Genomic DNA, 24,263 nt, shown 5'->3' with positions numbered 1-24,263 from the left:
CGAATGATTTCTTCCGTTACCAGGCTTGAAATGAAGAGAAATAATACTGTGATCAGTCAGCTGAGATATCTGAGCTGATGTCATAACATACTAAGTGACTTGAAACCAGCCAATGGTCAATCCTAGATTTATGTTGGTGATTTGGGCTAAACCATGTGTATTTAATCGTTCCTGGGTTAAAGTGACTTCATGCATCAATTAGATTTTGTAAATATGGTATTAGGGTGGCTCGTTGAGAATCGAGGAGGATATTTATCATAGAATTCATCCTGGACTAAGTTAAGATCCTCTCCTAATATAATATTATCAGATGAGTGGGATGATTTGAGATCATCTAATTGTAAAGAAATGTGTTCAATCAACCTTTTATTTTCTCTGCAGTTGTTGTAACCATATATATTAAAGAGGATAAATTTCACCTCATCAAGGGTTAGGATGAGAGCGAGCCAGTGACCATACTCGTCTGCGATGTGGGATAGAACTTGTCCTTGGAAATTCTTCAGGAGGATGGCGACACCTGCTGACCTGGAAGAGCCATGACTGAAAAAAACTTTGTCTCCCCACTGTTTAGACCAAAAGACATTATCTTCCTCTTTGGAATGAGTTTCTTGTAGAAATATAATACTAGCATTCTTCCCTTTGCAGAACAAAAAAAAGCTTTTCCTTTTAGTTATGTCTCTTAGACCCCTTGCATTTACAGAAATGAGAGAAATGTCATTTTTAAGTTGAAGCATAAAACGATAACAAACAAGAACACTAACAGATAACCTGAGTTGTTATGAACACAATCTAGTATCTAACAGATACTGAGGATTTATAGCAGCAGGACCCTGAACATATAACTTTCTTATTCAAGAGAACTCACTTGTTAGGATATACCAAGGTTCATGGAGAGACTCTCAATAGGCTCGTTTACTTGGTAACTGGGTTTATTTACTCGTTCGTGATGCCTTTTAGTAACTTCGTGTAAAGTTGAGAGATATTTTCTGTGAGTTTTCGAATCGAACTTTTTTGATTCAGGGTCCTGCCGCTTAGAGCTATTCACGGCACGTCCATCTTCTCCGCCATCTTACCGGAAGCCCGAGACAGAGCACAGGTGCTGACAGGAAGTAACCAGAGACAGAGCACAGGTGTAGACAGGAAGTGACCAGAGACAGAGCACAGGTGTAGACAGGAAGTGACCAGAGACAGAGTACAGGTGCTGACAGGAAGTGACCAGAGACAGAGTACAGGTGCTGACAGGAAGTGACCAGAGACAGAGGGCCTTTCTCAGTTCCCTTATTTGCACCGAGTGTCCTCCGAGTTGTCTCCTCCCCCTGCGTCTTAGTCCCGCCCACCAGAGATGCACGGAGGAAACGAAGCCGAGGAGAGAGGACCGAGGAAATCAGCTTTAAGACACATGAGACGTCGTTTCCTCGACAGCGTCACATGACGCGACATCAGCTGATCACGTTCAGCTGTCAATCAGCCGAACAGCTGTTTATGTCCACACAAACGCGCGCACACACACACACACATACACACTGTATTATTTCTCATCAAACACAGTTACAGTGTTTAGTGTCTTTACCTGAAGAACAACCTGCAGTCTGTTTCAAACCAAAAGGACAGTTTCTACTGACTCAAAGATTTCATTTTGAATTGTCTATAATTATTGATTATTATTAATCAGTTTGGACTGAACCTAGCCTGTATTTAGACAACCAACTCTGTATTTTATAAACACAGATATTTATGTGTCAGGATACTGAAAATGATTGATTAGAATCTAAATGATGAAACTTTGTGAAGATAAATAAGTGAGAATATAAAACAGACTCCTCTTCATCAGACTCTTTTTAATGGCAGCTCATCACAGAGCGACTCTTTACAAACTCACTGATGTTCATCATCTGTTTAAATGTCCCACGCTCCGTTTAGACTCTTTTTAATCTCCCTCTTTTCTCCCCTATTAAACTGAAGTCTGATCCTGTGCAGCGTCCAATCAGTGAGTGATATACGAGAAGGGGGCGTGTCTGTCAGTGAAAAGACTTCCGTGAAGTCAGCTCTCGTGTCTCCTCGGTCATCGCTCCTCGGATCAGCCTCCTCTCTCCTCGATCCTCTCTCCTCCGTTCGCTATAAGAGCTTTGGGACGATCCTCAACATGGCGGCTTTGGAACTACTTCCTGTTCGGCCGAGGACCGAGGAGACTGCAAATAACAAAAGTGAGACGTACCCAGAGTACAGGTGCAGACAGGAAGTGACCAGAGACAGAGCACAGGTGTAGACAGGAAGTGACCAGAGACAGAGCACAGGTGTAGACAGGAAGTGACCAGAGACAGAGCACAGGTGTAGACAGGAAGTGACCAGAGACAGAGCACAGGTGTAGACAGGAAGTGACCAGAGGCAGAGCACAGGAGCTGACAGGAAGTGACCAGTAGACACCATCAACAGATCTTCTTGAGAGTTCTTATCAGCATCAAAACCATCCTAAATAACATAATCATCTAACAAACCATCATCATCGTCATTATTGACGTCCTTAGTTATGAACCTGGGCTGGGTTGACTGTGGGGTTTTGAGCAGAGAGGTGACCCGAGCATCTTGAACGCAGTGGGGAACACATGATGGTGACGATGATGTGCATAATGCAGCAGTAAGTGGACAGGAAATGGTGTGCAGGAGGGTTGATGGTACTGGGTTTGAGGACAGGTGGTGGGTCCAGACTTTGTGACCCCAAAGGAGGAGGGGCCTAATATGTAAAATTCTCTGATAGACGGATCATTCCTTACTAACTTTAGGTTTTGAGTGAATGCTAAAAGTCAAAGGCACTTTTTTTTGTGTACATTTCTCAATTATTGTTAGAAAACACCATTTTAAATGATTTTAATTTTTAAGTAGTATTTTTAGGCCCCCCTTTCTCGGTGACATTTGACCCCACGGCCGGGGGGGGGCGACCCCCACCTTGAGAACCACTAGTCTATATTACTCGCTCCCATAAGTCATAATATCATTAAAAACAAAGAGGCATTAGATGACACACTCACCTCAACATGTGCTGAATTATGATATCATCTTAATATGTTGTTTTTATGCTCTTCGAACTCACGCAGCGATTTCCCGCGCTTTAGCCGTCCGGTCCAGCCAATAGGCGCTGAGAAGCCGTGAGAGCCAATAGTGTGCGTGAAAGAAAGCACTCTGGACAAATGAGCGCGCGCGTGGAATTGATGTAATGGACCAATCGGGCGTTAGCAGGATTGTGTGACCGGAGAAAGCAGGGTCTGCCGGGCTCATTTCGCCGCTCCTCTCTCTGGATCTCACTGCGATGGCGGAGCAGCAGCAGTTCTACCTCTTGCTGGGGAACCTGATGAGTCCTGACAACAGCGTCAGGAAACAGTCAGAGGTAAGGACAGAGACCGGGGCCTCCGCACCCTTCAGGACAAGTTTGACGAGTGTGCTAATCAGCGGCGGTTGGGCTAGCCGAAGCTAACCGCCTTTAGCTGTCCGCGCGCGCACGTCAGGCTCTGGAGCCCACGTGCAGAATGAAGCCGACACAGACTACAAGCAGCCAGCTAGCGCTAACTACCTCCACCGTGTTGCGTAGTTAGCTGGAGATAAAGTAGTCCTCGCTGACGAGATCCACGTCGTGAGCCCTGCGGGGTTCTGGTTCTGAACGTGTCGCAGCCCGTCTCTTTAAATCACAGTGAGATGGGACGTTTGTTACGGACGGATCCGCTACTCTGTGTAGCCTCCTAGCTTACCTCAGAGTTGAGGAAGTAGCATGAAGCTAAGCAGCTACAGTAGTTAGCACATCCAGCGCCTGATCAGTGAGATGTTAACAGACTGAACACACACACACACGTCCAGAAATAAACTACCAACAGACACAGACACGTGTTGTTACGAAGTGCCACGACGAGGATCACACACTGTCGTTCCAACGAGTTCATGAGGAGGGCATGCTATGCTAACAGAGCTGGACGTTATGCAATGGCCTTCAGGCATCTAAAACACGTCAACTATTAAACTGCTCCTCTTGTCTCTTTGCTCAGCACTCGGTCTGTTTAGTTGAGTCCAACCTAACTAATTTATTAACATGACCAAAGAGGGCCAAGCCAGTTAGCAGACCCTGTTTCATGTTTTAGATGACATAAACACAACAGCACACACATGTAGAGTCACTCATAATGTAGAAAGGTAAACTCATCAGAGTCTGTTTTTCCAAATACTGATCTTCAAGTCAGATTTTTAAAATGATAGCAAATCTTTGAGCGTTGAGTTTGGCTGTGAAAATAACAGACGCTTCCTTTTGAGATGGTTGTGTCATAAAGGTGTGAAGCTCGGGATGCACGACCCCGGGGTCACTGACCTCTCTCTCTCTCTCACGCTCAGATCTCTGACTTCATCCACTTTCATACCTCTGACTTAAAGGCACAAAAACACCATGTTAACCTGAGAAAGGAGCACAGCCTCATGAATCATCCACAGTGGAAAGAAGCCATCACCAGAACGGACTGTGAACTCATGATATGAGTAACGTCAGAGCTCGCTCTCCTGCTGTAGAGATCTTCTTTGGTTTGACCCCTCAGATCAGAACATGTGGCATTAAAAAGTACCTTCTGAAACCCCGGCTGCCTGATGATCCTTCCGTTTCTGTTTTCAGAAAGTTAAACCAGTTTGACTTTGAGCTCCGACAAAGGAGAGAACCTGTTGCCTCCCGGAGAGAAGGCGTTGTTTAATTTCCGTGGCGAGGAGCGCAAACATGATGATAAAAGGTGTTCTTATGTAACAGGTGGTTAATTTCCACGAGGCAGTGTGTGCATCCATTTGATATGAGGCGAGGAGGACGGTGACGGTGTGGTATTTGTGTGCTGACCCGGGGGTCGGTACTTTCAGAGTGTCTAAAATAGTCTGAATTTGTGCTGGAGCTCGCCGCGTGGCTCACGGAGGAGCATTATCTCACTTTCAGTCACGTCACATCAAAGCCAGGTCATCCTCTCGGGCTGGATTAGCTCCTGTGAGGATTTGTTTGGGCCCGGTCTCGCTGCCCTTTTCACTTTCTCTCTTCCCCCCCCCTGCGACCACACGCCCACCCACCACCGGCACGGTTAGCCTCTGGACGCTGCAAAGCATCGTTTGCACGGTTCCCCTCTTTAGCGTTGGACTTTTAGATGAGCTAGTGGAGTCTTATCGCGGGGTTGGCAGTCAGCGGTTTTCTTTGTAAGCCACAGACGGTCTGCCGCGATGCTAAGCTCATTGGAATTCATCCTTTACAGAAAGGCTTCCCTCCTGTCACAAAGGGAATCGATCCACCCGGAGGATGAAATGCTACAAACTCAGGCGCTCCGGTTTAAAGGGGGTCTGGGGGGGGCTTGAGGGTCTTTCTTGATTTAGATGATGATGATGGTTTTTAAGAGTAAAGAAAAACAGCGTGTGAACACATCAGCTGTTTGAAGGAGCCTGGACTAAAGATGAAGGCCACTTCTCCACCCTGTGTGTGTGTGTGTGTGTGTGTGTGTGTGTCCTCCCCCCACCAAACTGTTGCTCTCCAAGAGTTCCTCCTCCCCGTCCTGCTGCTTTGTCATGCAAATGTCTGCATTGAATCCAGTCGAGGTGTTCCTCTCATTATCTGCTTTCTCAAGCTGAAAACTTCCGGCCATCTTTGACTGCGTTTCTCTCCTTTAAATAAAAATCCAATCAACAGTTAGTTTTTTGTTTCCTGTTGCATGTTGTCATAGTTTCCCTTCAACACACACACACGCACACACACACACACACGCACACACACACACACACACAGGTCCCTCCATGCGGGGCTTTAATGATGCAGCTTATTAACCAGGAGCTTCAAACGATGTGCGTTTGTTTGTTCTGGTCTGTTGATTTAGTGAAGACTGGCTGTAGAAGATGTTTGTCTTCTGAAACATGCAGTCAGCTGATTGATCGACGGGTTTGTAAAGTGAAAGCTCGGAGGCTCCGCAGAGGAGCTGTGGATTAAAGAGAGAAGCTCAGATGAAGCCTTCTTGGTAAGTGGTGGCTGCTCCACAGGCGATGATGCTGCAGACTGACGCTCACAGTGAGGACAGTGTGTGCACCATCGCTGCTGGATATTCATTTGTCACGGAGCTTAAGTAATGCCGACGTGTTTCCTGAATCTGCACAAAGAACGCCTCATCCTGACCGCTGTCTGATGGGTTTTTTTTATTTCCCCCCCCCCCTGCAGGAGACCTATGACACCATCCCGGGTCAGAACAAGATCACGTTCCTGCTGCAGGCCATCAGAGATGCATCCGCTGCAGAGGAGGTCAGTACAGAAACAGTCTGTTTGAAAAGCCTTCAGAAGGTGCCGTTACATCACTTCCTGTCTGTATTACTGCCATCTGTCTGACCAAAAAGGTGTGACACTGATAGCGTCTGAAGAATGCCCCTCCCTCCTCCTCAGCGCTGGTTATGAGTCACAGTTCTGGCATTTGAGCCGTTCTGTTTACTCCTCGTCCAGCAGCTGCTTCGGCCCCGGCGCTTCCTTTTCTTTACTTCCAGGCGGATATTTTTAGCGCGATGAAATGGGAGCAGGCGGCGGCGGCGAGCGCGCTCCACGCAGAGAGTGAATCTGCCTCTCTGAGATGCTGCAACTTTTATCACGGCAGCTTCTTGTTTTCAAGTCTTCAGCTTGTGTTTTAGTGGTGCCTGTTCTGTCCAGTCATCGACTTGTGATGCTTCTCTTCTGTTCAGATTGAATGATAGTAGTTTCCTCCCCTGCGTGACCTTTCCCCCCCGTCAGGTCAAACAGATGGCGGCGGTGCTGCTGCGGCGGCTGCTGTCGTCGTCCTTCGAGGAGATCTACCCGGGCCTGACGGTTGAGATGCAGACGGCCATCAAGACAGAGCTGCTGACCAGCATCCAGCAGGAGAGCTCGCTCAACATCCGCAAGAAGGTGTGCGACATCGCCGCCGAGCTCTGCCGCAACCTCATCGGTAAGATGTCTCCGCTGCGGCGGGAGAAAAGTGTAGCGTGCGTCTGTCCTCTCCTTGAATAAACACGTTGTGATGCTTCCTGTCCAGATGACGATGGAAACAACCAGTGGCCCGAGCTGTTGAAGTTCCTGTTCGACTCTGTGAACTCGGAAAAGGTGGGCCTGCGGGAAGCTGCCCTGCACATCTTCTGGTAAGCTCGCCGCCATCCGGCCGACCCGCTGGACGACCACGTGTGGTCGGGCGGATGCTCAAAGATGTGTGCGTCTCTGCTCCTTTCAGGAACTTTCCGGGAATCTTTGGTAACCAGCAGCAGCATTACATGGAGGTGATCAAGCGCATGTTGGTCCAGTGCATGCAGGACCAGGAGAACCCACAGGTACAGTCACGCCTGCAGTGATCTGGGCTCATGACTTCCTGATTTGACGAGCGTGCTTTGACCTCTGTGTGACCCTTTTCTTCAGATCCGGACCCTGGCTGCCCGGGCCGCCGGCTCCTTTGTTCTGGCAAACGAAAGCAACACGGCTCTGCTGAAGCACTTTGCAGACCTCCTGCCAGGAGTCCTGCAGGTGAGTCATCAAGCCTCAGCCAATCAGGAGGCAGCTGTTTGTTTTTTTTTTCATGGAGCTAACCTGAGGTGACCTTTCCAAACGTTTCCCCTCTGAGTGGATAGATGTTTGTTCTGAGCTCCCGTTGTTCTGAACCAGGCGGTGAACGAGTCGTGTTACCAGGGAGACGACTCGGTGCTCAAGTCTTTGGTGGAAATCGCCGACACGGCGCCCAAATACCTGCGACCCAACCTGGAGGCCACGCTGCAGCTGTGTCTGAAGGTGAGAGAGGAACAGAGCGTGCAGAGGTTAGTGTGACTGTGTGAGTGGATGCACTGAACGTGGCCTGTCCCCCTCAGCTGTGTGCAGACACAAACCTGACCAACATGCAGAGACAGCTCGCTCTGGAGGTGGTCGTCACTTTATCTGAAACAGCAGCCGCCATGTTGAGGAAGCACACGGCCATCGTGGCTCAGAGCGGTGAGCATCACGGCGTGGACCTGGAGCGGGTGGGTAGATCAGTTCAGGCGGCTGGTTTGACGCGTGTGTCTCTGCTTCAGTGCCTCAGATGCTGGCCATGATGGTCGACCTGGAGGACGACGACGAGTGGGCGATGGCCGACGAGCTCGAGGACGACGACTTTGACAGGTGAGACACAAACGCAGGACCCCGTGCGTCCCCCGCAGGAGAGAGCTGAGCAGGAAACTCAAAAGATTTCTTTCGATGCGTTGTCCCTCGCAGTAACGCCGTGGCCGGGGAGAGCGCTCTGGACAGAATCGCCTGCGGCCTGGGAGGGAAAATCATCCTGCCCATGATCAAACAGCACATCATGACCATGCTGCAGAACCGTGAGTACTGACCCCAGGACAGAGAGGTTATAAAGAAGTGATTTGAACTGTGGCGTGACGCTGACCTGAGTGGTGTGTCGTCGTAGCTGACTGGAAGTACCGTCACGCCGGGCTGATGGCGCTCTCTGCCATCGGCGAGGGCTGCCACCAGCAGATGGAGGCCATTCTGCAGGAGATCGTCAGCTTCGTCCTCCTCTTCTGCTCCGATCCCGTGAGAAAACACACGTGCACACACACTTTCCAGCTCTCTGTTGTGGGAATAAAAAGTGACAGTCCTTTCCTCTGCTCAGCACCCGAGGGTCCGATACGCCGCCTGCAACGCCATCGGACAGATGGCCACAGACTTCGCCCCCACCTTCCAGAAGAAGTTCCACGATAAGGTGAGTGAGGAGGCGCTGGGAGGAGACGGAGGAGGCGTCTTTCAGGTGTTTTGAACGCCGTGCTTCTCTTGCAGGTGATCTCGGCTCTGCTGCAGACCATGGAGGACCAGAGTAACCCTCGGGTGCAGGCGCACGCTGCAGCCGCCCTCATCAACTTCACAGAGGACTGTCCCAAAACGCTGCTCATCCCGTATCTGGACAGCCTGGTGCAGCACCTCCACGTCATCATGGTGGCCAAGCTGCAGGAGGTAAGAGAGGGGCGATCAGCCTGCTGCTCACACTCTGACCTGCAGGCTTCTTCATGAACTCCTCTTCTCCCCCCCAGCTGATCCAGAAAGGAACCAAACTGGTCCTGGAGCAGGTGGTGACGTCCATCGCCTCGGTGGCCGACACGGCCGAGGAGAAATTTGTGCCATATTACGACATGTTCATGCCGTCACTCAAACACATCGTGGAGAACGCCGTGCAGAAAGAGCTGCGGCTGCTCCGAGGGAAAACCATCGAGTGCATCAGTCTGATCGGACTGGCTGTCGGCAAGGAGAAGGTACGTCCACCGGAGCGCTGGAATCAAAGATTCAATCCGGATGTTTCTAATCCAGAGTTCATACTTAAGTTCAAACGTTTCCCTCCTTCGTCTTGTTTCAGTTCATGCCAGACGCCTCGGCCGTCATGCAGCTGCTCCTCAAAACTCAGACGGACTTCAACGACCTGGAGGACGACGACCCTCAGGTCAGAACACGGCCGGATCCCTGGGACCAGTCGGCTTGTCTGTGACCCGGGTCATGACGCTTCTGTCTCTGTGTTTCAGATCTCGTACATGATCTCGGCCTGGGCCAGGATGTGTAAGATCCTGGGGAAAGAGTTCCAGCAGTACCTTCCTGTGGTGATGGGCCCGCTGATGAAGACGGCGTCCATCAAGCCTGAGGTGGCGCTGCTCGACAGTAAGTACTCTGCTTCATGTGGTCACATGTACGAGTGCACGAGGTCACGCTGGCTCACGGCGCCCTCTGCCTGCCGCGTGGTGTGTTGCAGCTCAGGACATGGAGAACATATCGGAGGACGACGGCTGGGAGTTTGTGAACCTGGGAGACCAGCAGAGTTTTGGGATCAAGACGGCCGGCCTGGAGGAGAAGGCCACGGCGTGCCAGATGCTGGTGAGTGAGCGTGCACAGGCGAGAGCTGTGCTGGAGACGCGTCCGCCCTCGCTGACGGCGTCCGCCTTGTTTTGCAGGTGTGCTATGCCAAAGAGCTGAAGGAAGGATTTGTGGAGTACACGGAGCAGGTGGTGAAGCTCATGGTTCCTCTGCTCAAGTTCTACTTCCACGATGATATCCTTTTGGTGCTTGTTAGAGGTGAGGCGGTTTAAAAGGCCGGGAGGAAGTGAGGTCATGTCCTTAACTTGAGTCACGTGTTCGGGTGGCGGCCGCTGAGTCCATGCCTCTGCTGCTGGAGTGTGCGCGCGTGCGAGGGCCGGACTATCTGACCCAGATGTGGCACTTCATGTGCGACGCTCTCATCAAGGCCATCGGCACGGAGCCGGACTCGGACGTCCTCTCCGAGATCATGCACTCCTTCGCCAAGGTAAGAACGGCGCTCCTTCACATCGGGCGTGCAGGTCACGTCTGTGGAGTCGGGCTGTGACGCTGTGCGCTCGTCTTTCTGCTGCAGTGCATCGAGCTGATGGGAGACGGCTGCCTGAACAACGAGCACTTTGAGGAGCTGGGCGGCATCCTGAAGGGAAAACTGGAGGAGCATTTTAAGAACCAGGAGCTCCGACAGGGTGAGAAGAATTCATCTGTCTCTGCTTTAAAACTGTCCTGATCCTTCCAAACCAGACGCTCACTCCTTCTGTGTCCTCAGCCAAGAGACAGGATGAAGACTACGACGAGCAGGTGGAGGAGACGCTACAAGACGAGGTAAGCGCCGCCGTCATCCCGCCCGTGCAGAAGGATTTGGCAAAGACGGCGTTTGAGGGTTTGAAGATGTTTTTGTCTCCTGCAGGATGAGAACGACGTCTACATCCTGACCAAAGTGTCCGACATCCTGCACTCGGTGTTCAGCAGCTACAAAGAGAAGGTGCTGCCGTGGTTCGAGCAGCTGCTGCAGCTCATCGTGCAGCTCATCGTGAGTACTTCCCTCGGCCACTAGATGGTGCTAAACACACAAGTTTGACTCTTTCTCAGTGTTGGAGATCTACTTCCTGTTTCATGCATGGCGTCATGTGACGGTGTGAGAGGTCTAACGGACTCACCTGCTGTTCAGTGTCCTAACAGGCCGTGGGCGGACCGACAGTGGGGTCTGTGCATCTTTGACGACGTGGTCGAGCACTGCAGCCCCTCCTCCTTCAAATACGCAGAGTACTTCCTGCGGCCGATGCTGCAGTCGCTGTGTGACACCAGCCCGGAGGTCCGACAGGCCGCCGCGTACGGCGTGGGAGTCATGGCGCAGTACGGAGGAGAGAGCTACCGCCCATTCTGCACAGGTACGGTCCTGAGACTCGCTCTTCACCTGGGAGCTTTTTAGACCTGCACGCCTCCCTCGCTAACTCGCCGTTTGTGCTTCAGAGGCGATCCCCATGCTGGTCCGAGTCATCCAGGCGGCCGACTCCCGCGCCAAAGAGAACGTCAACGCCACGGAGAACTGCATCTCTGCCGTGGGGAAGGTCATCCGCTTCAGACCCGAGTGTGTAAACGTCAACGAGATCCTCCCACACTGGCTCAGCTGGCTGCCGCTCAACGAGGACAAAGAGGAGGCGGTGCACACCTTCGACTTCCTGTGTGACCTCATCGAGAGGTACGGCGGCCGTTTATCTCTGCAGTGATTGAACCAGGAAATGAAAAAGGAAAAAACCCGTCTGATCGTTTAATTCTCTCTGCAGCAACAACCCCATCGTCCTCGGACCGGACAACTCCAACCTGCCCAAAATCTTCCTCATCATCGCAGACGGAGTCGCCAACGAATCGGTGAAGAGCGAGGACGCGTGCAGCAAACGGCTCGCTAACGTCATCCGTCAAGTACAGGTAAGCTCCGCCCCCTAAGTCTGACACAAAGGACCTCAAGACGATCTGTGCAATTAAATGATTGTGAATTTAAAGAAACCAACGAGCATTCTGGGAACGCTGGCTTTCTGCGCCGCACTAACCACCGCGGCCACCTGCTGCTCCACATTAGAAATGCTCGGAGGTGATTTAAAGTTGACTGTTGTGGTTTCGTGTTTCAGGTGTCGGCAGGATTGTGGACGCAGTGCGTGTCGACGCTGAACGAGACGCAGCAGAGAGCCATACAGGACCTTCTGAACACGGCCTGAGCCTGAACCCCGATCGCCTCCCTGCTCTCGATTTCAACTCAACAGCCCATGAAGAAGAAAAGTCCAGCTCTCGGACCGCCTCCATACACTCCCTGTCCTCCTTCTCGCTCTCATCACCCCATCACCACCTCCACCCCATTGTTCATGAAATCCCGGGGGGGGGGGGGCAGGTGGGATATTAAAGGCGATTGAGGACTGATCCATCCTCATCAAAGACTTTCACCCTGAACCCGAGGCTGCGGGGACAAGAGAGAGAGGAGTGACCCCGTCCTCCCATGTCTTTATCTGGACGTTTTGTTTCCAACCATTCCCTGACGTTTGTCCTCCACGCCGCCCCGTAAAACAAACGGACAGTCGGGCTCAGAAGGGGGGAGGGACACGGGGACATTTGATGGACTGATTTGAACGACATGGAAATGCACACTGGGCGATCACTGCCTGTCTCCTGTGAATTCTTTTCTTTTTTTTTTTTGTATTTTTATTTCTTTTCTCGTTCAGTGTTACCTGGGGAGGGAGGGAGGGAGGGAGGGGGGCGGCCTCTAAAAGTAACGGCATGTTAAGTGGCTAACTCTAGAAAAATATAAATAGTTAGGAAATGTACATCCTCGTTGTCTGGGAGACCTGATTTAAGCAGCTTCGTCCTCCATAGCCTTCCAGATGTGTTTCTGAAGATGTTTGCTGAACGGTTCTCAGCTCTTAAGGTAGCATTGTAAAAGGGGGAGGGGCTCTGAGAAAAGAGCAATAAGCGTGGCTGTAGTCACGGCAACACAGCATGTGAGAGAAAAAGAGGAAACGACGTGTAGTTTCTGTAAAAAAATGCGTGCTACCATACTCTTAACTTTACGGTTTTGACCCTTTGCAGCCCTGCAGGTTTGTGATGGAACTCCAGAAAATACCAACAATAAAATTCCATTTCAGAAAGTCAATTTACTGACCTGCACCATTTCTACTGGTTTTCTTTCCCTATGCTTTAGCCTGCTCCACGTTTCCTGAGGAAGGAAAAACAACCTTTAGTTCACTTCTCGGAGGGTTTACAGAGACGGACTGCTCAACAGGTCAAAGGTCATCTGAGAACTTTTAAACCTGAAAGGTCACATGACTGACTCGAACATGTGTCTGTCTACAAACCCCCCCCACAATCATGACACAAGTCCATCCTCTCCGTCTTCAGCCGGCTCCACTTCTCAGAGCCCGAGTACACCCGAGCCCTTCCAGAGAGGGGGCGTGGCCAGACACAGCTCATTTACATATTTAAAGCTACAGACACAGGTGACTGGTTACCTGAAGGCATCATTCAGACAGCATCAGTTTGAACAGAGCAGTCATGCTTTATTTATCCCACATTTAGACAACAGCAAAGAAACGTTTAAATTAAAGCTCTCAACCAAACAGTCGTGGAGGGTGAAGTGCTTCCCTCCGGAGACGACGTGACGAAACCCCTAAATATGCTCAAGCGTGTGGTACAGTTAGCACACTCGGTTAGCGTGTCGGAGGCTAAAACTAATGAGCTAACGCAACGAACCCTGCAGGAAATCTTCTGTTGAATTAGCGTTGCGTTGTCTTCTTGCAGGGCTGTTAGCTGTTAGCATTAGCATGATGAACAAACAGGCTTGTGGTTGTATTGAAGCGTTGGACATGTGTCCTCTGTACACACACAGAAAGCTTAGTTCACTTGGGAATACATTTTTTTGGGGGGGGTCTTCAGGTTGGCAGTTTGAATCCTCAGACCTGCTGGGAAACACCTGGCGTGGAGTCAGTTTGATTTTTGTGCAAGGCAGTGAACCCTCGAATGACGATGCAAGACGGTGGATCTATTTTGAATAGACTAGATGTGCAGCGTTAAGGCTAACTGGAGTTAACTGTCAAAGACCAGCTTTCAGAGGGGAGGAGAACGAGCTCGCTCACTCACTCCGGAGGGACGAGCTACAGATGAACTCAGAGACTACAAACGGAGGGCTTGTGATTTGTTTAGCGTTTAACGATCCCCGGTAAGATAATGGATATTTACAGTGCGGAGGTCGATCTGTACAGGCTGGTCAGAGGCGAGGCGTGAACGTGTCGGTGAAACGAAGGATTCTCATTGGACAAATGACGACACAGTCTGCTTCTCCCTTTCATTCTTATTTAGTCTCACATGTTCACCCCTCGCTCTCGCTCTACTGGAGCATGTCCACGAAGGCGTCGAACTCGTCGATGTTTTTCTCGTAGACGGCCAGCTTCTCGGGCAGAGAGTCCTGCAGGGAGAATAAGAGGATGAGTTACTGTGTGTGTGTGTGTGGCTGAAGGTGTGTGTGTGTGTGTGGCTGAAGGTGTGTGTGTGTGTGTGGAGCTGAAGGTGTGTGTGGCTGAAGGTGTGTGTGTGTGTGTGGAGCTGAAGGTGTGTGTGGCTGAAGGTGTGTGTGTGTGGAGCTGAAGGTGTGTGTGTGTGTGTGGCTGAAGGTGTGTGTGTGTGGAGCTGAAGGTGTGTGTGTGTGGTTGGAGCTGAAGGTGTGTGTGTGTGTGGAGCTGAAGGTGTGTGTGTGTGTGGAGCTGAAGGTGTGTGTGTGTGTGGAGCTGAAGGTGTGTGTGTGTGTGGAGCTGAAGGTGTGTGTGTGTGTGTGTGTGTGTGTGTGTGTGTGTGTGTGTGTGTGTGTGTGTGTGTGTGTGTGTGTGTGTGTGTGTGTGTGTGTGTGTGTGTGTGTGTGTGTGTGTGTGTGTGTGTGTGTTACCAGGTCGTCTGCCATGGACTGAGCGCTGATGTGCAGAGAGAGGCTCGCCAGCTGAGGAGGGTTTTGAAACTCGCGGTAAAACGTTCCCAGATCCATGGGCAGCAGGTCGTCTTTAGAGAAGGCGGGACGCTGCACACGGAGACACGGAGACACACGCCGGCGTGAACTCGCAGAAAACGTTTAAAGTGTTTGTCCTGATGCTGAGACAACAGAAAATACGTACAAAGTCGATCATGACGAAGTCGTCCTGCGGCCCTGATCCCTCGGAGCCCTGAGAGTGGAGGCTGGCCTGCAGGGGGGAGGGGCATGGAGGAGAGTCTGGAGGCTGCACCTGAACACGCACGCACGCACACACGTTAACGTCTTCATCCAAACAGGAGGACATGCTGTAACTTCTCTATGGACATCTTACCATGGGGTCACTCTCCTCGGAGTCGAGGCCTCGAGGGGCGAACGCAGCAAACGGAAGATCCAGACTGGCTGCAGTTATCTTCACACGCACACACACACACACACACACACACACACACACACACACACACACACATGAAGCTACAGACGGACAGAAACCGGCACCTTCCAGGTAACGATGTGTTTGACGTACCTGTGCGCTGGGTTTATTAACAAACGCTCCGACCTTCCTCGTGAAGGCGTTCAGAGACTCCACGGGGTCCGTGGGAGAAACGCTCCTCCGGGTGTCGTCCCTCCGCCCCTCGCCGCTGTTCGACAGCCCGTCATCGTCCCCGCTGAGGGGACAGAGGAGACGCTGTTACAATCTCAGACTGAATCGATGAGTATGAGAGGAATGATCGGACACGTTCACACGCTGTGGATCAATCCTCACACACACACACACGGAGGTGAGGAGAGCCTTACCTGCTGCCAGGCGTGTTGGGGGCGTGCTCTACGGTCAGGTGGGCATCAGCTGCGTGAGGAGGCTGCACAGGAAGCAGCACGGCCCCGCCCTCTTTCCCAGCATGCATCGCCTGAGGGAAGAGCACAGAGTTGGAGGAGGAGGACAGAATCCAGCGAAGGGACGGCTCGTTTGGTCAGAGTGTGTACCTGGTTTTGATTGGCAGAGGGGGGACAGAACTCAGCAGCTCCCCCTACAGCTGAAGGCTGGTATGACAACCTGGAAGCGTAGAGCTGCAGAGACAAAGAGCGAGGAATGAACACGAACACAACAGCACGCTCTCCTCGAGTCACACTGCAGACATCAGCTGGGATTAGTCTTTTTGTTTTGGGTGAAATTATCGGCGTCAGATTTGAGCAAACTCGTCTCCTGAAACGTCGTTTTGAAACGTTTTGAAACATTTGACAAGAATCAAACAGAATTCTAAGATTCTGCTTAGTAAATAAAATAAATGTCAACAATGGAAAGAGGTCAGAAGGGATCAGAATCTGGAGATCTGCGTCCATGAACATTTAAAGTGAGTCAGAAAAGATCAAGTCCGATACACACACACACACACTCTCTCTCTCACACACACACTCTCTCTCTCTCTCTCACACACACACACACAAGCAAAGACTCACAGTGTGAGTGACAAGTCCAGGAGCCAATGGGATCTGCAGACTGTCCAGGGGGAGGGGCTTAGACAGTTTAGAGGGCGAAGGGCTCAGTGTGCACACGCACTGAGATAACGCACACACGCACACACACACACACACACACAGATACAATAAAGGAAAACAGACAAAGAGAGAAAAGAGAAATGAAAACAGAGAAGGAGTCTCAGGATAAAGACAGAGATCAGGAGTACAGGTGTGTTGTTCTCACCTGAGAGGGAGGGGAGGTGGAGAAGGAGGTGGTGCAGACCTCCTGTGAGTCCTGAACGCCTGCAAACGCTCCTCCGTCGTCCTCATCTGGAGCTCTGCACACACACACACACACACACACACACACACACACACACACACACACACACACACACACACACACACACACACACACACACACACACACACACACACACACACACACACACACACACACACACACACAGCTGTTCAGAACCAGAACTTGGCGAGACTGGGTCAGAACCGGACGCCATGTTCTGCCCATGTATGGGAGCAAAGAATGGAGCCGAGTTCTTTCAAGGACACGCCCACCAGGACGCTCGCAAAAATGTCCCTGCGACTGTAAACAAAGCTGACCAATCAGAGGAGGGGGGTGGGGCTTAAAGAGAACAGGCTCACCAGAATGAGACTGACATGGAGGTTTCTGAGCTGCAGCTGTGTCCCAGGCTGAGGACAGGAGAGGGGACTGTGAGGACAGTGAAGGGACTCACCTGTAGTTGCAGGGCTGTCCCATGTTTGCAGGTCGCTGGCCGCTGCAGGGAGGATCCACGAAGTGATCCACGATGATCCCCATGATGGGAGCCGACCGCTCAAACTGTCTGCACAGCACATTTTAAAGAACAGTCTGACAACAGCTCGATGCACCTTCCACACGTCTCATCCATCCATCACTGAGGCCCGGCGTCAGGCCGCTGTCAGCGCTTCTCACAAACGGGCTCTTTTCTAAATGTTTCATGTTCCCACATTTTTGGTTCCCGACAGATCGTGTCTTCCCTCATCCTCAAATATCAAACGTCAGTCGGAAGTACAGGTGTCTGTCATACATCAGCTGTGTGTGTGTGTGTGTGTGTGTGTGTGTGTTACCTGTTGGACATGAAGGCCAGGTTGGTGCGGTACGCACAGGACAGCGTGACAGTGCCCACGGGTGTGCCGACGACGCCGACCCGCACCGTTTGAAAACCTGGAACACAAACAACATCTCATCCAACAGCTCAAACTGTGAGACGTCAGCTCATCACTGAGAACTGATGACGAGACGTTAAACGGATGCTTGGCTGTGTCCTACAGAGTTACAGAGGAGGAGCCTAAACTCGTGACCTCAGGCTATAAAGTTCGAGTCCTTTCAGTAATCTGGGAATAAAACAGCCTTTTGTTTAGAGTTACCTTCTCCGAGTCCACTCAGCTGGACTTCCCCAAAATAAATCCTAGAACCAACAGAGACAGAAACAGAGGGTCAAACAGGTTTCACAGCACTTGTATGAAGAAGAACGTCAAGGAGTGCCGTGGTGCGTCAGTGCAGAGACGAGTTGTTGTTGTTTTTGTTATTTATTTAAATCAGCTGTTTGCAGAGACGAGCACAGTCCACCGACCTGTATAAAATGACGTAGTCGTGTCCCTGCTTCCTGGACAGTTTGTAGGCGGGTGTTACTCTGGTGATGGCGAGCAGAGACTTCAGGAGGACAGACAGACGGTTGTAGACCGTGTACGACACCTTGATGTCCTTATCACACCTGTAGGGAAAACAAACAGTGATGGACCAATCAGAGAGCTGCTCTCTCCCTCTGTGATCATGAAGGAAACATGCTGTGTTGAAGCTTCTCTGACAACAATGCAGCAGCAGAAACCTGCACATTAATAGTGTCTGTGTGTGTGTGTGTGTGTGTGTGCGCGTGTGTGTGTGTGTGTGTGTGTGTGCGTGTGTGTGTGTGTGTGTGTGCGTGTGTGTGTGTGTGTGTGTGTGCGTGTGTGTGTGTGTGTGTGTGTGTGAGAGCAGGGCTGGGGGAGGGGATGTCCGTCAATGATTTCTGTTTATTTACAGTTCAGAGATATCACCTTCAGTTTGTTTCCTGTTTCCTGTAATACTGGACCTTCCTTTTTCCTTCCTGTGTTGTTTTTGTCTTTCGTCGCTCAGAGCGTCTCCTTGTCATTTGGGGAAGATCAATCATGATGCAAAAAGAATAAAAGCAGATTTCACTCACTTTTCGTTCATCTCCAGGCACCAAGTCTCCAACTCCATGGAGTCTCCCTGAAACAAAGAGACACACAGATGAATGCAGGGACATCAGCATCAGCTGACACCGAGCACCTGAAGTCATTATTCTCTGTGAACAGCTGAATGTTGTCAAAGTGAAAAATCGCCCCATCGTTCTACCTCCGACGTCTTCAGGGAGATCTCGACGCACATGGAGCGTCCGATGCCGGGGAGTTGGCCGGCCAGCGCCTTCTTGGCTTCATGAGTCACCTCGGGGATGTCTTTGATGGCTAAATTAAACTAGAAACAGACGAGAAACAACTAATCAACCTCTCTGAGAACACTCACAGTGCCTCACAGTGGAGTTTAATGTTGAGTCATGCTAAAAGGTAGAAGAAGGATTTTATTTTTTACCCAGTCAGATCCTGTGGGGGATGAGGACGAGCGAGTGCAGATTTTCTCTCCAAGGCGAGCCTGGACGATCACCTGGACTGTCTGCACACAGGACGTAAACAAGGGTCTTGATCTACATGCGTCTCAGCTGGTTTTGATGAGCATGCGAGTCTTACTCAATTATCATTATTATCAATTATTGTTATCATCGCACTGCTTTCGTACCTTCAAGGCAAAGAACTTTATGAACTTGTCCAGATCCTTTTTGTCCTGCGGACTCAGGCCACCGTCCATGTTTTCAGGAGCCTAAAATCAGAGAGATTAAGGCGTTAAGAGACAAACAACCACGACAGCAACTTTTCTGTGAATGGTAGAAAAATCCTGGAACTCACTACCCGACACCTTGAAATGTACTGAACACTTAAAAGTGTAAATGTGCAGAGATTCACTGACTGGGAAAATATACAGACATCCAAATGTGTAAAAACAACAATACAGCTCAATGACAGTACAGAGCAGGCAGGGGATTCAATATGCTAAATGTTTATTATGATATTTATTTTTACTCACCAGTGAACTCAGGACCAAAAATTACATTTTAAACTGCTTATTTATGATGTTTTAATGACAGCTAATTACACATTTACAAGCTGTAAACTATAATAATTAAACTGTGATAATTTAATAAAGCTGTGGGCTGGTTATTAAAGACTAATATACAGATTATTAGATAATAATATACAGGTTATTAGAGAATATATACAGATTATAATAGAATAATATACAGGTTATTAGAGAATAATATACAGACTATTAAGAGAATAATATACAGTATCATAGAATAATATGCAGGTTATTAGATAATAATATACAGACTATTGTAGAATAAAATGTGTGTTAAAAAGAATTAATTAAAGTGACTGATAGAGCTAGCATGTTAGCATGTGAGGCCTCCACGTCTACATGAAATAGCAGACTCAAAAATGAAAGTTAGAATAAACTACAAACCCTGACATCTATTGTAAACGCTGCGTGACAACATGTGGGAGATAAAATGTGTTTAATATGATTATTTTATATATATATTGTTGATATAAGCGGGTCAGTGAGGTGACTCACTGGTCAACTAGCGTTAGCCGTTAGCGACCGTTAGCTTCATACGACACACTTCATGTTTGGAGCAAAAACAGTCAAACTTACATCCGTTTTGTCCCTTTAGAAAGCAGCTCCAATAAAACACAGTTCATTAGAGAAAAGACGACATAAAATTAAGTGTTTAAGAAGCCCAATGCTCGATGTTTACAACGACAACAACAACGGCTCCTCTCTGTTTATCTTCTCCATGTCGACGTGTTTATTCGGCTGACGGTTCACGGAGGCACTTTCGTTATTGATTGTTTTAAACATCCGCCATTTTTAAATAAAAATGTATTTTTTAAAAATACAAAACTCCCATAGACTGGAAATATACAAATACCACATGTGTAATAAAATAAAACAGGCTACAAGTATTTTAAACACTACAAAATAAGTAAGATATAATACATGAGCGCGTTAAACTAACTGTCGAATCTGCGGCTGCGCGCAGAAAGATACGTTTAGCTGAAGCGTGTTTTGTTTACAAATGCTGCTCCACTTCTGTAAAGGTAAAAGCCTTTTTTAAATGAATACATGAAACACATGTGCCAAAAACTGGACTCTCGAATTACAGACATTTTAACGAAAAGAATCGACAGAGTGGTAATCAAAGTACAGATAACGTTAGCAGCAATTTTAAAGCTAGGAAACGCTAGTTAGCATGTTAGCCTAGCTCTGAAGTTGATTTCCACACTAAACGCATTTTATCTTTTTTATATGGTGTATAAAAAATAATCAGAGAAAGAACAATTAGACAGCAACGCGTGTACAGAAAATAAACATGATTAAATGAATGAATTTTAAAATGATAAATTAAATGACATGAAATAAACACCATACATGAAGCAACAACTGCACAGTTTGTTAATTAACATGATTATCCACAACAGTGACGTTCAATGCTAACATGTAAATACCTTTGACATTATATGTGCACCTTTTTACAATCGTACAATATACATGATCTCTTGTTTTAAAAAAGTCGTTTGTAGTGGCTGTCTGTTTATTTCTATGTTTCTATATTTATTTATACCCACAGCATGGCGATCTCCATAGCTGTCTTGGACTGTGATCTCCTCTTACATGGCCGAGGACACAAAACCCTGGACCGCTTTGACCTGGACTCAGTCTCCGACCACTTCCTCCTCTCACAGTTTGGCTTCCCCAGACACTTCATCCTCTACCTGGTGGAGATCCTGAGAGAGGTGAGCCTGTACTGATCACCACCTTTAAAACACCCTGTTAGAAATCCTCTCTAAGTGTGTGTGTGTGTGTGTGTGTGTGTGTGTGTGTCAGGCTCTGTGCAGGCGAACCCAGAGGTCCAGAGCCATCAGTCCTGAGGTCCAGGTGTTGGCAGCTCTGGGTTTCTACACATCCGGCTCATTTCAGACGTCTATGGGGGATACTATCGGAATCAGCCAGGCGTCCATGTCCAGATGTGTGTCACACGTGACCAAAGCCCTGGTGGAGAAAGCTCCACAGTTTATCACCTTCAACAGGTATGAAACCACACGCTGCCATACATTCAAATATTTAGACACATTGAGGCATCAAGGATCTGTGTTTGCCAGTGTTTACATGCATTAAGGTGCAGCCTCTTAGATTTATTATATGGAGTATGGTGATGACATCTGGAGCTGTCATAATCACACCTTGATCATATGAATGTTTTAGTTCACATGTGCATACAACATGTGGTTGGGTTGACCTGTCACAGTGGGATTAAGTCATTTCTAAACCTCTGCTCTTCTGTGAGTTGCTTTGGAAGTCAGTAATTAAAACAAGCTATAGTGGCTGCATGATGTAATCCACAGCAGGCTCCGATTGGAATGTGTGTTGTCTGACAACATACCTAAAATGACCCTCTGTGATTAAAATGCATTTAGTCTGTCGGGTTTTTAAATGGAGGCACCATCTTGGAACTAATGTAGAGAGAACATGTGAACGTTGAGTGAGGGAGTTAATAGACGTGTTTCCTGAACAGAGACCCCTCCAGCAGAGAACAAAACTTCCAGGAGTTCCAGAGGGTGGCAGGATTTCCAGGAGTCCTGGGGGTGCTGGACTGTGTTCAGGTACGCAGGGTTCTGTTCATACTTGTGCACACTGTGCATGCAGGCGAGACATCCTCACTGATCTTCCACCTTGTTCAGGTGACGATCAAAGCTCCGAACAGCGAGGACTTTTCCTACGTGAACAAACGGGGCTTCCACTCTGTGGGCTGTCAGCTGGTGTGTAACGCTCGAGGACTCTTACTCGGCGCAGAAACCTGGCCGGGCGGACTCAAAGACAACGAGATTCTGGAGAGATCCGCTCTCTTTAAACAGATGCAGGACGTCGAGGAGGGCTGGCTGCTCGGTGAGTCCTGGATCATCGTCTCTCAGATTTCCTCTGTTGAGTCTGGAAAGGTCCAGAAAATGAAAAAAAGGCTCTCCTGTTTTTTTTTTCCAGGCGACCGTCGTTACCCTCTGAGGAAGTGGTTGATGACGCCGCTCGACAACCCAGAAAGCCCTGCAGAGTTTCAGTATAATCTGGCTCACACGGCGACACATGAGATCGTGGACCGGACCTTCAGAGCCATCCAGACCAGATTCAGGTGTTTGGACGGCTCCAAGGGATACCTACAGGTAATCAGTTCAACTCTGTTTCCTTCTGCTGTATCAATCTCATAATGATGTTTATGCATTCCTCAGATGGGACCATCGTGGATGTTTGGGAGACTACTTTACATTTTCCTTTTTGTTTTCTTCGCCAAAATCAGTTCTCAAATTTCAGCGTTGTGTAACTCTGACACCTAGTGTTTAAAATGGGTACTGCAGTCCACATTTTAAACACTGCAGAGACCTGTCTCCCCCCAGGTAGAAAGTCCCTATTTGTATTTGAAGAGACTGAAAGGCCTGAATATAGAAAATACATGAATAAGCTGACAGCTCTTACTCCTCATTTAACTGCCTCATCATCTGTCCTCTGCAGTATTCTCCTGAGAAAAGTTCAGCCATCTTGCTCGCCTGCTGCGTCCTCCACAACGCCTCCCTGCAGTCCGGATTGGACGCTTGGACTCTGGAGAGAACCGACCCTCTGGAGCAGCCCGAGAGCCTCGAGCAGAGACCCGAGGACTGGGACAGCCACGCGGACAACCTGCGGAGACAGCTCATACTGAAATCAGCCGAGCTGCTGGCTCGGATGTAAAAGACGAGAGCAAAAGAATCCACAGACACGGTGTTGCTGATGCAGTTTTTTTATATTTTGCTGGTTTCTACTCTACGGACTACACTAAGATAACATAGTTGGATATGGAGGAACATGCAAGACGCTATACAACAAACCAAGACAACAGTTGGACATGTCACATTTCAAACAACAACCTGGAAAGTGCTTGATTATCCTTGTGGAAAAGTCAAGCACCTCCTGGAGTTGTACAATCATTCAAACTGTGTGCAGCCGCCGTGTTACCGAGGTTCCTTTACAAGTGGAAGAAGTTCACCCCCCCCCCCCCCCCCCAGATCTGCCTTGACCCCTGAAACTCACTGATTGGTTTTCTTTTCCACAGGTTTGAATCTTACACAATCTCACAATACAAAAAAAAACAAAAAAGGCCCTTATTTACAACAACTGCACATCTTGTTGTCACTGTTTATGTACACTGGTGCGTTACGACTGTGAAAGGGGGATTCCAGTGTCCTGTTTTTAACCTGGGCCGTATTTAGACATGTGTTTAAAGGTTGCTGCAGCCGTTTGCTGCACACGTCATCCACCAATGATCGAAACTCAAAATGTCAAACACATCTGAAAGTGCCGATGGAGATATGAGCCAATCACACCCATGTGTTGTTGTTGTTGTCGTTTAGCCAGGCTGATAACATGTTAATGGGTGTGTATGTGACTTCCTGTGCTTTTTTAAACTCCGCCTCTAGTGGACGCTCGGGGAACTGCAGGATTTGACACTTTCTTTTTCATCCCTGGAGGCTTGTGCTTGATTGTGCAACATTAAACAGCTGTTTCTGTCTTTGATGACTGGCGTCCTCAGAGAGCCGTGTGGTTAATAAAGTCCTCTGTAACATAAAGGTCTCTCTCTCTCTCTCTCTGTGTGATGACGTCAGGCCCTTACAATAAGCTGAGCCTGTCAGGGACACAAACAGAACCTACATCGGTGATGCTTGTTGGAGCAGTGTGCTGCCTCCGACCGAAGCAACCTCACAAGCGTTGAAACACTGGAGGCACTC

The 24,263-nt window shown here is 49.1% G+C and overlaps 3 protein-coding genes across 5 annotated transcripts; 2 read left to right on the top strand and 1 right to left on the bottom strand.

Moving 5' to 3' along the window:
• Positions 1-3,120: 3,120 nt before the first annotated feature.
• kpnb3 (karyopherin (importin) beta 3) lies at positions 3,121-12,959 on the top strand. The gene is made up of 26 exons (XM_079336016.1): positions 3,121-3,382; positions 6,203-6,283; positions 6,761-6,953; positions 7,041-7,143; positions 7,233-7,329; positions 7,415-7,519; positions 7,658-7,780; positions 7,858-7,978; positions 8,059-8,146; positions 8,240-8,346; positions 8,433-8,557; positions 8,637-8,726; positions 8,801-8,974; positions 9,052-9,270; positions 9,372-9,455; positions 9,535-9,667; positions 9,759-9,880; positions 9,958-10,054; positions 10,135-10,307; positions 10,395-10,506; positions 10,587-10,642; positions 10,728-10,850; positions 10,989-11,208; positions 11,291-11,519; positions 11,605-11,746; positions 11,947-12,959. The coding sequence occupies exons 1-26, from the start codon at positions 3,305-3,307 to the stop codon at positions 12,031-12,033; spliced, it is 3,282 nt and encodes a 1,093-aa protein (XP_079192142.1). The 5' UTR covers positions 3,121-3,304; the 3' UTR covers positions 12,034-12,959.
• Positions 12,960-13,726: 767 nt separating this feature from the next.
• atg13 (ATG13 autophagy related 13 homolog) lies at positions 13,727-20,279 on the bottom strand. 3 transcript variants are annotated; one of them, XM_079336025.1, is made up of 18 exons: positions 20,107-20,279; positions 19,132-19,212; positions 18,928-19,008; positions 18,694-18,813; positions 18,521-18,567; positions 17,912-18,052; positions 17,706-17,746; positions 17,406-17,502; positions 17,033-17,140; positions 16,522-16,615; positions 16,278-16,376; positions 15,804-15,887; positions 15,618-15,727; positions 15,346-15,487; positions 15,154-15,231; positions 14,965-15,072; positions 14,742-14,870; positions 13,727-14,267 (listed from the first exon to the last, which is right to left on the bottom strand). In XM_079336025.1, exons 2-18 carry the CDS (start codon positions 19,198-19,200, stop codon positions 14,190-14,192), a joined length of 1,626 nt encoding a protein of 541 aa, XP_079192151.1. In that variant the 5' UTR covers positions 19,201-19,212; positions 20,107-20,279; the 3' UTR covers positions 13,727-14,189. The 3 variants fall into 3 exon arrangements, with proteins under 3 accessions (XP_079192151.1, XP_079192152.1, XP_079192153.1); XM_079336026.1 differs by lacking the exon at positions 20,107-20,279 and adding an exon at positions 19,915-20,029; XM_079336027.1 differs by lacking the exon at positions 16,278-16,376 and having other exon boundaries at positions 20,107-20,278.
• Positions 20,280-20,394: 115 nt separating this feature from the next.
• harbi1 (harbinger transposase derived 1) lies at positions 20,395-23,239 on the top strand. The gene is made up of 7 exons (XM_079336035.1): positions 20,395-20,552; positions 21,083-21,248; positions 21,340-21,542; positions 22,028-22,115; positions 22,194-22,398; positions 22,492-22,667; positions 23,014-23,239. Exons 2-7 carry the CDS (start codon positions 21,084-21,086, stop codon positions 23,227-23,229), a joined length of 1,053 nt encoding a protein of 350 aa, XP_079192161.1. The 5' UTR covers positions 20,395-20,552; position 21,083; the 3' UTR covers positions 23,230-23,239.
• The last annotated feature ends 1,024 nt before the right edge of the window (positions 23,240-24,263 follow it).

The sequence above is a fragment of the Symphodus melops genome, assembly GCF_947650265.1.
Source record: "Symphodus melops genome assembly, chromosome: 23".
In the NCBI taxonomy this organism is placed as follows: Eukaryota; Metazoa; Chordata; class Actinopteri; order Labriformes; family Labridae; genus Symphodus; species Symphodus melops.
This window is presented reverse-complemented; position numbering and strand designations above follow the sequence as displayed.